Below are 12,744 nucleotides of genomic sequence, written 5' to 3'. Positions count from 1 at the left end.
AGGGCCCGTAGGCTCACAAACACAAACTAAGCCTGCCCTTGTCCTCTACGCATCCGTCCCCTGGGCCCCAGCCTGACGTATGTTCTTAATAAATACATGCCTGCCCAGCAAACTGGAAATCATCATCTGGGATGATGACGCAGAGTTACTTGAGTGTCAAAGAAAGAAAATATTCAAAAGATCTAAATCCTTAGATTGAAATGTAGCATCTGTGTTCACAGCATAGAGACAGCCTGAGGTAAGTATCAAGTGCTTTCTGACATTAGGCTCTCAAAAGTTATTGGAGAGAGGCAGGGGGAAGAATGGCTTCTGCCACCATGAAATTTAACTAGCTGGGCAGCTTCAAGAACATTCTGCTAACTCTTAAAGTATATTCACTACCAGCATGATCCTTCAATAGTAAAAAAAAGAAAAAAAAATGAGTGATATGTACTAAAGTTATTTATTGCTACCTATACTAGGTTGAATAGTGTCCCCCCAACATTCATGTCTGCTTAGAATCTGTGAATGTAAACTTATTTGGGAATAGGTTTTTGCAGATGTAATCGATTTAAGATAAGGTCATACTGAATTATGGTGGGCCCAAATCTACTGACTGGTGCATATATAAGAACAGGGAAATTTGGACACAGAAACAAAGAGAGAATGTTATGTCAAGACAGAGGCAGAAATTGTAGTGATGCATCTAGAAGCTAAGGAATGCTAAGTACTGCTGGCAACCACCCGAATCTAGGAGAGATGCAAGAAGAGATTCTCCCTCAGAAGGAATCCATCTGCCCTGCCAACACCTTAATTTTGGCCTTCTAGCTTCCAGAACTGTGAGAGAATATGTTTCTGTTGTTTTAAGACAGTAAGTTTGTACTAACTTATTATGGCAGCCGAAGGAAACTAAATTACTACCCCAAATGGTGTTGATTTGATATAGCACTAATAACCTCCAAAGTAATCATAAAATTCAATAGTAAAAAAAATCTATGTATACAATGAAGCACACTGGTGCTGGATCAACTGGATGGCCATATCAAAAAAAAAGAATCTTTGTGTCTAACTCATACCATACACAAAAATCAATTCCAGATGGATCATAGTTCTAAATGTGTAAGGTAAAATCATAAAGTTTTCAGAAGAGAACAAAGGAGAATACCTGTGGGTTGGCAGATTTCATACACAAAAATTAAGAATTTACACTAATCAAAAAACATCATTAAGAGACTGAAAAAGCAAGCCTGAGGGGGAGAAGATACTTGCAAATGTACATGAGCAACAAAGGACTCCTATCTTGAATATATAAAGAGCTCTACAAATCAATCAGAAAAAGGCAGAAAATCCAATAGAAAAAACGTTAAAGACCTGGGCACTTAACCAAAGTGTACCTCCAATGGTCAATAAACAAATCAAAAGGAATTCATCTTCACTAGTCATTAGGGAAATACAAAGTTTTTTTAAAGATTTTATTTATTTATTTATTTGAGACAGAGAGCACGAGAGTGGGGTGAGGGGCAGAGGGAAAAACAGACTCCCCACTGAGCAGGGAGCCCGATGTGGGACTCGATCCTGGGACTCCAGGATCGTGACCTGAGCAGAAGGCAGATGCTTAACCAACTGAACCACCCAGGCACCCGGGAAATACAAATTAAAGCCAAAATTGCAATATCACTATGCATCCATCTGGTTGGCTAAAAGGAAAAAGATTACTATTAATACAAAGTGTTGACAAGGATATAGAGCCAAAATAGAACTCAAATTCTCATGCACTGCTGATGGAGCACAAACTGATACACCATTGAACAACGATTTGATAGTACAGTATTAACTATAAATATGTTATGACTCAGCAATTCCACTTCCAGACACATACCCCATAGAAATGCATACATATATGCAACAAAGATATATATAAGAATATTCATAGAAATGCTATTTGTAATAGCTCCAAACTGTAAACAACTCAAATGTCCATCTATAGTAGCTGAAGTGGCTACCAAAAGGCCAATCTCATATACTAACAGTACAAAGTCGGTGTTGGATTCTAAGTGTCTCCTAAAGAGACCAATAAGTTATTTGCATACTTCTTGGAAATGCACACAAATACTATAAAAAATTTTATTAACATTTTGGATATAAAAGAAATCTCAAATATTAAGTTGACAACTTTATTTTCAAGGGCACTAGATGTAGGTCTGTCATCTTAAACCTTAAACACATGGTCTACAAGTTTTTCAAATGGTTTTAATTTATAATCTCAGTTTTAAAAAATGATAGCAGCAAAGAAACAGCCTTGATTTTTCCAACCAAAAGGTATCCTTTGAAAGATGACATTGCTAGAATACAAATTAATTTAAAATACAGCAACATAATACAAACTGGGCTTCAGAGTGGAACTAATCTGGGTTTGAAGCTCAGCTTCGTAATTTACTATGTAACTGATGTGGAAGTTATTTAGTCCCCCCACTTATCCAATGGGGGTAGAAATATCTGTCTGGCATTGTGTGAGGATTAAACGAGATAATCTACATTAAGCACTTAAGCATGGTGTGCAGAATATAACAAGCACTGAAAATGAATGTTTCTGGTGTGTTTCACTCATTTGTTTGCTCAGTATTTACAATGGGCTGAGTCACATTCTGAAGACACTGGTTTTTATTAAGGATGGTAAGAGAGAGCCTCTGATACAGAAGAATGATAAAAATCTTAACAATTAGAAAAGACCTCAGAAATCATCTAACTTGGGGCACCTGGGTGGCTCAGTTGGTTAAGAGACTGCCTTCGGCTCAGGTCATGATCCTGGAGTCCCGGGATCGAGTCCCGCATTGCGCTCCCTGCTCAGCGGGGAGTCTGCTTCTCCCTCTGACCCTCTTCCCTCTCGTGCTCTCTCTCTCTCATTCTCACTCTCTCAAATAAATAAAATCTTAAAAAAAAAAAGAAATCATCTAACTTAAGCATCACACTTATGGGTGGCTCCTTTGGGGTCAGATCAGAGACCTGGGGGGAAGGGTGCTTCTCAAGCTCTATACGGCCCACCAGCTGTCCTTGCCTCCCCCCACTGTGAATAGTGTGTGATGGGAGAACTCATCACAGAAGATGTGCAGCAGCCTGGTAAGAGGCAGAAAGGAGGTTGTTTAAAAGAAAAAAAAAAAAAAGATGTAATCCAACCTCTTCCTTTCACCAGTGAGGACACCAAAACCCTAACAGACATTCTAATTTTTGGTTCAATACTTTCTTCCTTTTTCTGAAAGCTGCCTTTTGCCTTGTCTCTGGAAAACCTGACTGGTCTCTAAAGCAAAACCTATTGTCAGAATGTGCTGACTCAGAGAGGAAGATGAAACAAAGAATTCATCTCTTCCTCCCAAGCTTTACCCTGTCAACAGTTTAAAACTGAAAGATTAGTATTAAATCTAATTTAATACTAATTAGGCAACTGGTTTTAAAAAAGGTAAAGCAAAATGAAAAAAAAAAAAAAAAAAAAAAAAGGTAAAGCAGTCACCAATGCCAAGATTCCTTTAGTGCTTTGCAGAGAAATATATCCACCAGCATCACCCTCCATAAGAGGTCACAGTAAGGACTCCTAAAACAGAATATTCTCAGTACAAACAAACAACACTGTCATTTCACAATGACCACCTGGAAGCCAATGGGGAACACCACATTGCAAAAGGACTTACTTCAAGCATTTACTATATAAAATGAACCAGGATTTGAATAGAGAAGGTTTCTTTTCATGTGACCTCATTTTGATGTCAGGGTCAGAAGTCTTTAGTTTGATATTCAAACAAGACCATGTTATGCTAAGCCTTTTATCAACTCTTCCTGGTAAGCAATGTCATTATGATTCAAAGTAAAGATTTCACAACTAGGAAAACGAAGAAAAGGGACCATGGCTGGTTGCTTGTTCAGCCTATTACTCTGCTGAACAGAACTGTGAATGACAACATTAAAGGCAAGCAACAAAGACACACTGGCAGTAAGGGAGACTTACCACTACTCTTGAGGCCAGATCCATGTATCCCAGCTTTTCAAGGAGGTTATAGATGAGGCCGGTCTGGAACAGGGCTTCAGTGATGGGTGCGGTACAGGTCTCATTTCCAAGGTAATCAATCAAATCAAAGGCCCTCTGAAGAGATACCTTGCCTAGGCTAAAGGGTAATAGAACAGGAAAGTCAATATGCTGAGGGAGAGGAACTCTATAGGCATGCAGAAAAACTTTATGAATAGATGGTGAGTCTTGAAGAACTAAAATTTAAGCTTAGAGTGGAATTCTGCAAAGTTAGACTAAATATTATTATCTTTGATTAAGTTCATGTGTATGACCCAAGGTTAAAGATACATTTCATGAGAAAGATACACAAGAGCTCAAGTTTTATTGCCTAAGTCACCTGTAAATTGCTACTGACTCATGAAAAGTATTACACTGTCTTAAGTAGGAAAAGATGAAGAGTACTAATTTTATTTATTTATTTATTTATTTATTTATTATTTATATTTACCAAGTGAGGACAAGTGGCATAAAGAGGATTTGAATCAAAAAGAAAATATTTCATTATTTGTACGGAAATTTGTCAAACTTGTTACAGCAACGTCCACTGTGAATTTATGGTGAGTATATTTTAAAAATTAACCACTTAGGAGAAATCAAAACAATGATGTCTCAGATGATGTAAGGTCACTTCATAAAAAATGAACCAAAATAAGAAGGTTAAGCACAGTCAGAAAGAACACTTTTGAATATTCCATGTGTCTCTAGACCCATTAACAGCCTAAGTTGGTAATCTTACTACGCAGAGGATATCTATACACATCACTGCCGTACACGGTTTGGGGACTCTGTAATGCACGGAGTGGTTAGGAGGCAAGCTGTACAGAAGTAAGAAGGCCCCAACTCTCAGACCCATCACTCAAACCAGCGGTGGGCACTAAGCTTCATGCCTAAACTAAATGCTATTTGAAAGGAATTCTCTCATGAAATAAAGCCTGAACTCCTACCTTAATTTATTCAGCAAATATGTGTCCTACTTGTTGGTTTGGACAAGTCTTAAGATATGACTTAAATCTTGTTATTTAACTGTTCACTATGTTTGTAGTGGATGTTTCTATATAGATTATAACACCCCTGAAGGCAAGGATTATATCTTATATCTTCCCAATCATCCAAAACAAATAACACCTAACAGGCAATACATGTGCTAGTTCTTTTGAATTTCTTTTCTAAAGTGTTCTTTTCAGCAAAACATTTGTTTAAAAACAAACAAACAAACCCAAACCAAGCACACGTACCCTGCAAGTTCAAAGATGTTGTTGATGAGGCTGGCTCGGTCTTTGTCACTCAGGACATAAGGATTTGCTTTCAGCTGTTTGATTAGTGCTTCCCAATCATCATCCTCATAATGTACAATATAATAGCCATTCATGTTTGTATTGACTTTGACCCACTGCACTTCTTCCGTAAGATTGATGACATCTAATACAGACCAAAAAATGAGAGAGAGGAGAGATAACAGGGGAAGAAAAAGTATTGAGTGGACGTTTTGTTTGTTTCAAAGTTAATATAGTATATTGTTACATTTAATTATTCTACTAAGAACCTAAATGTTTGCCTTCTAGTGCAGTTATTTTAATGTTAGCAAAGATCACCACTCATTCATTTAAAAAAAATTTTTTTTACTTAAATTCACTTAGCCAACATATTGTACATCATTAGTTTTTGATGTAGTATTCAACTATTCATTAGTTGCGTATAACACCCAATGCTCATCACAACACGTGCCCTCCTGAATGGATAAAGAAGATATGGTACATATATACAGAGGAATATTACTCAACCATCAGAAGGATGAATACCTACCATTTACCACTCATTCATTTAACAATTATTTATTTAATGGTGAACAAGGTAGAAATGCCCCTTCTTCCACAGATCTTACTCTAATGTAGCCAGGCAAAGAGAGTATCATCTAAATGTTATTGATGGAAAAAGAAAACATAGCATTCTATGGAAGAACACAGAAGAAATGCTTCACCACCTAGTGGAGGTTAGGAGAGATTTCTGGGAGGAAATGACATCCAAGTTGAGAGTTCAAGATATACAGGTGTTTTAAGCAGGTGATGAGGGACCCTAAGTGTTCAAGGCCCAGAGATAAAGTGTACATGTTGTCCATGCACTGAACTGACTCCCGAGTTCATTGTGGCTGGAGGAGAGAAACAGGGAGAAAGGGTAAGGGTGTGTAGGGTGAAGCAGGGAAGATAGTGAAAGAACTATGTAAAATGTGTTCCATCTCAGCCTTTGTCTTTTATTAGACCAGAGGAAGAATAAATGAAGCCATTTAGAAAAGTCACATAATTCAAAGCTAGCAAAAATAAACATTAGGGGAGGATTAAGATCTCATTAAGCACAAACAAATAACTCAGTTAAAATAATAAGAAAGTGATATGCACTTTTTGGGTCCCTACCATTACATATATAAATGCTAAAAGAATTGTTGGAAATTTATATGAAATGATTTCAATTAATAAGGAGTTATAAAATACATGACTACAAAAATATATTACTACAAAATCTGACTACAAAATATATGTAGGAATTTTTAAAATCCTTTAAATTACTATCGAGAAAAGTCCTTTAAGTAAGTTGGCAACAAAGACGCGGATTTAATATAATAGTTAAGGGTATGCCTCTAAGCATCTCCAGATTTACTATTAGAATACAGTTCCATGAGCTTACTATTTTGTTTACGGCTAATCCCTCAGTGCCCAGAACAATGTTCCTAGCAGATACTCAAAAATTCCTTGGTGAATTAATAAATGAATGAACAAAATAACTATGTCAAAGTAAATGTTTCCAAAACAAACCTAAATAAGGTTTATAGATGTTTACAAAGTAAGTTTTCATTCCAATTTTAAAGTAAGGAGTACTAAGTTTTAAAAATTATTGAAGAGGAACAGAGACAAGGAAAATAATCTAAATTCAGACAATAATAGCTTTGTAGGGTGTATTTCATGCCAAGAGTTTTCCCATACACTTTTTAATTGATGTAATATTTCACACAGTGGATAGATATGCATTTATTCTTATGCTGCTTTTTTACCCATCAGATTCTACACCAAGCCATTTTTCTACTGTCTTCATATGCAGTATTCAAATATCTTCATAAATTCCACCTAAAAACCTACCACAGTTTAACCCATCTCTTATTTGGAAATATTTAGGCTGTTTTAAACTTTTCACTATCATAATAACTCTGTATGATGGTTTTTGCACATAAAATGCTTTAGGAACACATTTAAATTTGGTACCTGAAGTTGCAGTGTCTATAAACTTCAAAAGCATGAATTATTAAAATTTATCAGATTCTCTTAATACCTTAGTTACTCCAATTCTACTGAAACTACAAAGGATGTTTAATATGGAAAAGACTTACATTCTGCTCATGTCTTAACATGACATACCAGATAATCAGTCTTTTTCACTAAAAAATTCCATACTAATTTGTGTTTTATGGCTGATACAGCAGCAGATGGGAAAGATCAGCTACATTAATAGGATTTATTCCTTTTCATAGAGCAGAATACGGTTCTAAGGAATTATGGTGAGGACAAAGTAGATGCTCTAGGCTGGTGACGTTTTAAAAAACAATGACTAATGAAATTAACTTTATCATTAGCTATGGCAAAAATATCGATGTTCTCCAGGTCAGCCAACACAATTTCCTGCAGAGCTTTTATCAAGAAAGAACCTTGGGAATGAGGACTAAGGAGCTCCAAATCTCCCTTTGCCAAAAAAAGAGGCAAGAAATGGAAGTATGGCAATTCTTCCACTGGATGGATGCAGGATAATACTGAAATACAGTGGGGGCGCCTGGGTGGCTCAGTTGGTTGAGCGACTGCCTTCGGCTCAGGTCATGATCCTGGAGTCCCGGGATCGAGTCCCACATCGGGCTCCCTGCTCGGCAGGGAGTCTGCTTCGCCCTCTGACCCTCTTCCCTCTCGTGCTCTCTATCTCTCATTCTCTCTCTCTCAAATAAATAAATAAAATCTTTAAAAAAAATAAAAATAAAAAAAAATACTGAAATACAGTGTATTTTGGCTGATAAGCAATTTGCCGTGTTGTTACTTTGGCCAAGTCCAGACGGTAAAAAGGAGGAAGGCAGCTGGGAGTGTACTTGAAATTATTACTGTCATCTGGATGACAGAATACAAAGCAGTGCAGCCAACAGCAGAGAGAGGGGAGTTATCATTTAAAGAATCAACATTATTAGTCTCCTTCAGGTCTTCTGAATGATCCAGAATGAAAGACCTTAAAACCACAGGTATCAAAAAATAATAGTTTTGCACACAAGGGAGGTAACTACATCCTACAGCTCAAATGTGGATAAGGCTACCCTCATATGTTTTTAATTTATCTTAATCATTAGGAGATTAAGAGTTCAATTTTCACAGTTCATTGAATATTAAAAAAGAATAACTCCAATCTTGTATGGCAGAAGCCCAGATGAAGTAATTTAGTAGTGATTTTAAAAACCATTTGTCAATGAGTTATGAAAATCAACTACTGTTTTATACAGAAACATTAAAGCACAGAAACAAAAAACAAGTTCTTACAACAAAGTTGAAAAATCACCTGCACATCTTGCTCTGGAGGCCTAGAACGATATACACAGCTGAACTACATCCCCTCTTGTTCAAAAGCATTCCTTTCTCCAATACCCTTTATTCTCCTTTATTTTATTAGGGGGGAAAAGGCAAGAGCAAAGGATGGTACATGATAAATATCTTAATTATATGCCCTTCCTTATTCTTTTTTTCCAAATATGCCCTTCATTCAAAGACAATGACAGGTCTAGTTTCAGATACATCCTTCTGGCACAGTGATATCATGAACGTTTCACATTCAACTTAATATAAAGATTTCCTATAGTTAAAGAGCTTAGGAGCTTAGGTGTGAGTAAGATGTGGATGAGAGAGGGGATGGGGAGGGAAAAGGGGTGAAAAGGAAGAGAAGGGGGAGGGAAACACTCGCCATTTGAGTGTAATTTCCTCAATACATAGCTTGAAAAAATGGCCCCTTTCACACCATCTATGCCTAACTATTAATCACTCAAAATTCATGTATGTGGGGGAAAGTGACAAAGATATTGATCAAATATAACTCCTATTTGATTGAACAAATGGACTAACCCAGCAACCCTGGCATTAGAACACATGGAAATATACTATAGATTTAACACATCGCCAAGAGAACACACTGTACGAAAGGCATCTGGCAAAAAATAAGCCTCTGTTGTCTCTGCTACATTTCTTTTGAGACTAGAAAAAAATTAAAATGCAATTCAAATAAGAGTGCTTCTCACCGGAGCATTAGGAACCAAGAAGACCCAATCATTGTTTTGTGAGGACAGAACATTTTCAGTGTGGACTCTCAAAACCTGAACTGCCAGGAATTAAAATGGCAGCAGCGGCAGCGGGGGGAGTGACAGTTGGGAAGAGGAAGTAACCAACGCTGCTTTCATCATCTGTTGCCTCAGTTCCAGCTCCAGATTCTACCAATTATATTACAATATATTTTGCATATTCCCCTTTATCAAGAATACTTTCAAAGGAAGGAAAATAGAAGTTATCACTTCATCAGGCTTTGGATGCTCTTTTCCTAAACCTTTTTACAGTGAGATCTGAAATTGAGTCACCTCATGACAAACTAAAATTTATTCATTTTAAAAAATGTCTGTGCGCCTACTAGGTGCTAAGGTCGCAAAGGTGCCTCATATAGCCATGACCTCTCCCTTAAACGGGGAACACATCTAATGTGGGGACAGACATCAGTGAAACAGCACTTACAGTGTATCAAAAGAAGAAAAGTAGAGGGCGGTATGAGAACACAAAAGTAGGCACCTAACCTGTCCTGGAGGGAGGGAAGGTGGCCTGGACCCAGCAATGGGCATGCTGAGATCTGAAGAACGAAGAGCAGCAAATCGAGGGAGTGGGGAGGCAAAAGTGTTCTTCCAAGAGGGCAAACAGCATGTGTGAGGGCAGGAGAGCACGGCTGAGGTGTGTAAACGGTTTCTGTACAGCAGAAGCACAGAGTGCCGGGGAAGGGCGGAGGGAGAAAAGGCTACACCAGGAAAATAGGAGCTAGACTTTGGGATGTGGATCTTAAAAAGAGCTTTAAAAGCTCACATACAAACTGAGCTAAAAAAGTTAAGGGTAAATAAAAGCAGATTTCTTATTGTCCAATTATTTCTAACACCACCCAAAACTTATATACTATTGGGAGGTTTGGAGAATTTCCTTATCGGTCCAAAAAGGGAGATGGGATTAAGCATCCTTTCTTTAGGCAGGGGCTGTCCTTCCAAGGCCACTTAAAAGTAAGGGGTTTTGTCTTCAACAAAGAAGGCAGCCCTTCCTTGCACCTCTGCTTATGTTATATTAATCAAAGATATAACATTATCAAGTGTTCTTAGCGTTTCAAATAATGAGATTGATTTAACACTCCACTCTATTTAAACTGCAATGCAACTGGCATGCTCACATACCTCAACCAGCATTTTAAATTATGGCCACATCACAGAAAGGCAACTTAGAAATGTATATTCAATCACAAAAGATACCACAGTCTCCATTTCTGAGAAGCATTCCTATGAAGAAGTTCATATAATGACAAAACATTTAAGACCCTAAATTTTTACTGAGACTTTTTTTTTTAATAGAGACAAATGGTGAATCAAGTGTCCAACAGTAAGGAAAGATGAAATCAAATATTGTATATGTTTTTTTTTAAAAGGCAAGATATAAAAATCAACGGTATCAACTAAGTAAAAATATTTTTTAAATTATTAGAAGGAAATAATCATGAGAATAGTTGTGATGATGTGATCTGTTCTCCATTTTCTAGATTTTATGTAATGTGGATATACTAGGTTTAAAGATTTCTTTTTTAATAATAACATGAATAACAACAGGTAACATATAGCACATAACACATGCCAGACATTATTGTAGGTGCTTCACATAAATGAACTCAATCCTTACCATACACTATAAAATATGATCACTATCTCCACTCTATAGCTGAGGGAATGAGGCTCAGAGAGTCACAGAACTACCTACAGTCATACAAGAGAACCAAACAATCTGGCTCCAAAGTCATTCCATTAACCACGAGGCTACACTCCCCTCTCAAAAATATAGGCTTGAACACCACATACAAATTCAAACAAGAAATTTTCCCTTTCCATAAACCTACAGTATCACTAATGGTTCCTGCAGGACCCAGGATCTTCATGTTTTTTCAGGATGCAAATTAAGAGGGTGCATGGTGTGGCATTCACAGTGGTATTTAACAAATGGTCAGAAACAACATTTTAATTTTGTTTTTCAAAGACTCCTATGGGTCCAACAACATATACAATCTTCACATTTTCTTATCCCCCTCTTTGCAGTCATAATTTCTTGCCCCACTTTCTTATAAACAAAATATGTATACTATGTTCATAGGACATTTTGTAATGATTATTTACTCTAAATCTAGATCATGAATCAACCTTTATCATGCATAAGAATCACCTAAGGTGCTTGTTGAAATGCAGTTGCCCAAGCTCACCTCTAGAAAGTAGATAGCAGAGCATACTTTAAGAGACTGCTCTGCTTCTACTACTTTATACTTGGTAACATATAATATTTATCTAGGACATAAAAAAACACAGCATTTGCTCTTTTCTACCAAGGCTGCTAGCACACTCAGCACAACTTTTTATACCTTATTTCCCATGAACAAGAAAGACTAACTTCATACATGATACACGGACCAATCTCACTTTAGTCGCATCTTGTATAGGTGACTCATAAAACCAGCTCAGAGAGTGTACACTTTGGAAAGTATAGTCTCCTTCCTGCTGCTAGGTCAGAGTTTTAAAAAAAATATGCTGTTTAAAATTTCTTATCAGAAAAGAGTTAATTAGAGTCAAACCTGATTTCTTGTCCAGTAAAAATACCAATGGATATTTTGAGTAATTTCTTCCCTCAGTGACACAGGATAGTGGAATATGCCAGAGATAGCTGTAAAAGGAAAATATTGGAAGATTATTACTCTTTCCAGTATTTCAGTCAGTTACACATAATTTATTCGGTCTTTTCTTTTTTTTCCCTTTTGGCAGGAAGGAGAAATTTTTCAAGCTATTCCAAAAAAGATAATCTTGTTAGGTTTCATAGGAACTTGTGATTATAAATACTTTAACCCAAGGGTGCAAAAGAGATAGCAGGAAGAGAAAGCCGGAATGTACCTTGCATCTGAAGGCTGAATTTCAGGCTTCATATTTAAAAAGTATCTTTCTTGTTGTACATGGAGTTCCTTTCCTTTTCTTTGAACAGTCACTAAAGGAAATCCTTTTTGCAGGGTCCAGGTTTTCATCATTTTCTTTACATCTAATGTTTTGTTTGTGATCTATAAAAAAAAAGAATAAATTATTTTTGCTTAAAAATGAACAGATTAAAAACTTTACAGTTTGTACCTTTCCCTCTCTGCCTACCACATTCTATGAAGACTACCTGTTCTGTTAATAGAAAACCAGAAGCATGAATACGGAGTCAAATTTACACTTCTAATCTAAGGGAATGAGCAGCTGCTAAAAGGAAAGTCACCTGGAACAGAACTAAGTGATAACTAGACAAAGTGAGAGAAACCCTGCATTGAAAAAGAAATACATTGAGTGTTTGTCTAAATCTCTAAGTAGGGACAAGCACTCTTTCAGCTCGCAATAC

The 12,744-nt window shown here is 36.8% G+C and overlaps 1 protein-coding gene across 3 annotated transcripts in view; it reads right to left on the bottom strand.

The window, feature by feature from the left end:
• LNPEP (leucyl and cystinyl aminopeptidase) overlaps positions 1-12,744 on the bottom strand; it is a 100,206-nt gene that overhangs the window by 16,731 nt on the left and 70,731 nt on the right. For all 3 annotated transcript variants that reach the window (XM_025866826.2, XM_025866828.2, XM_025866827.2), the window contains 4 exons: positions 12,267-12,427; positions 11,954-12,042; positions 5,272-5,455; positions 3,977-4,133 (listed from right to left, as the gene is read on the bottom strand). In XM_025866826.2, the coding sequence (XP_025722611.1) occupies positions 3,977-4,133; positions 5,272-5,455; positions 11,954-12,042; positions 12,267-12,427 (591 nt within the window). The remainder of the gene's footprint in view (positions 1-3,976; positions 4,134-5,271; positions 5,456-11,953; positions 12,043-12,266; positions 12,428-12,744) is intronic.

The sequence above is a fragment of the Callorhinus ursinus genome, unplaced genomic scaffold, assembly GCF_003265705.2.
Source record: "Callorhinus ursinus isolate GAN/ISIS: 27379988/994484 unplaced genomic scaffold, GSC_fseal_2.0 scaffold3, whole genome shotgun sequence".
Classification (NCBI taxonomy): domain Eukaryota; kingdom Metazoa; phylum Chordata; class Mammalia; order Carnivora; family Otariidae; genus Callorhinus; species Callorhinus ursinus.
The sequence above is the reverse complement of the archived record's forward strand: the minus strand, read 5'-3'. Positions and strand labels throughout refer to the sequence as shown.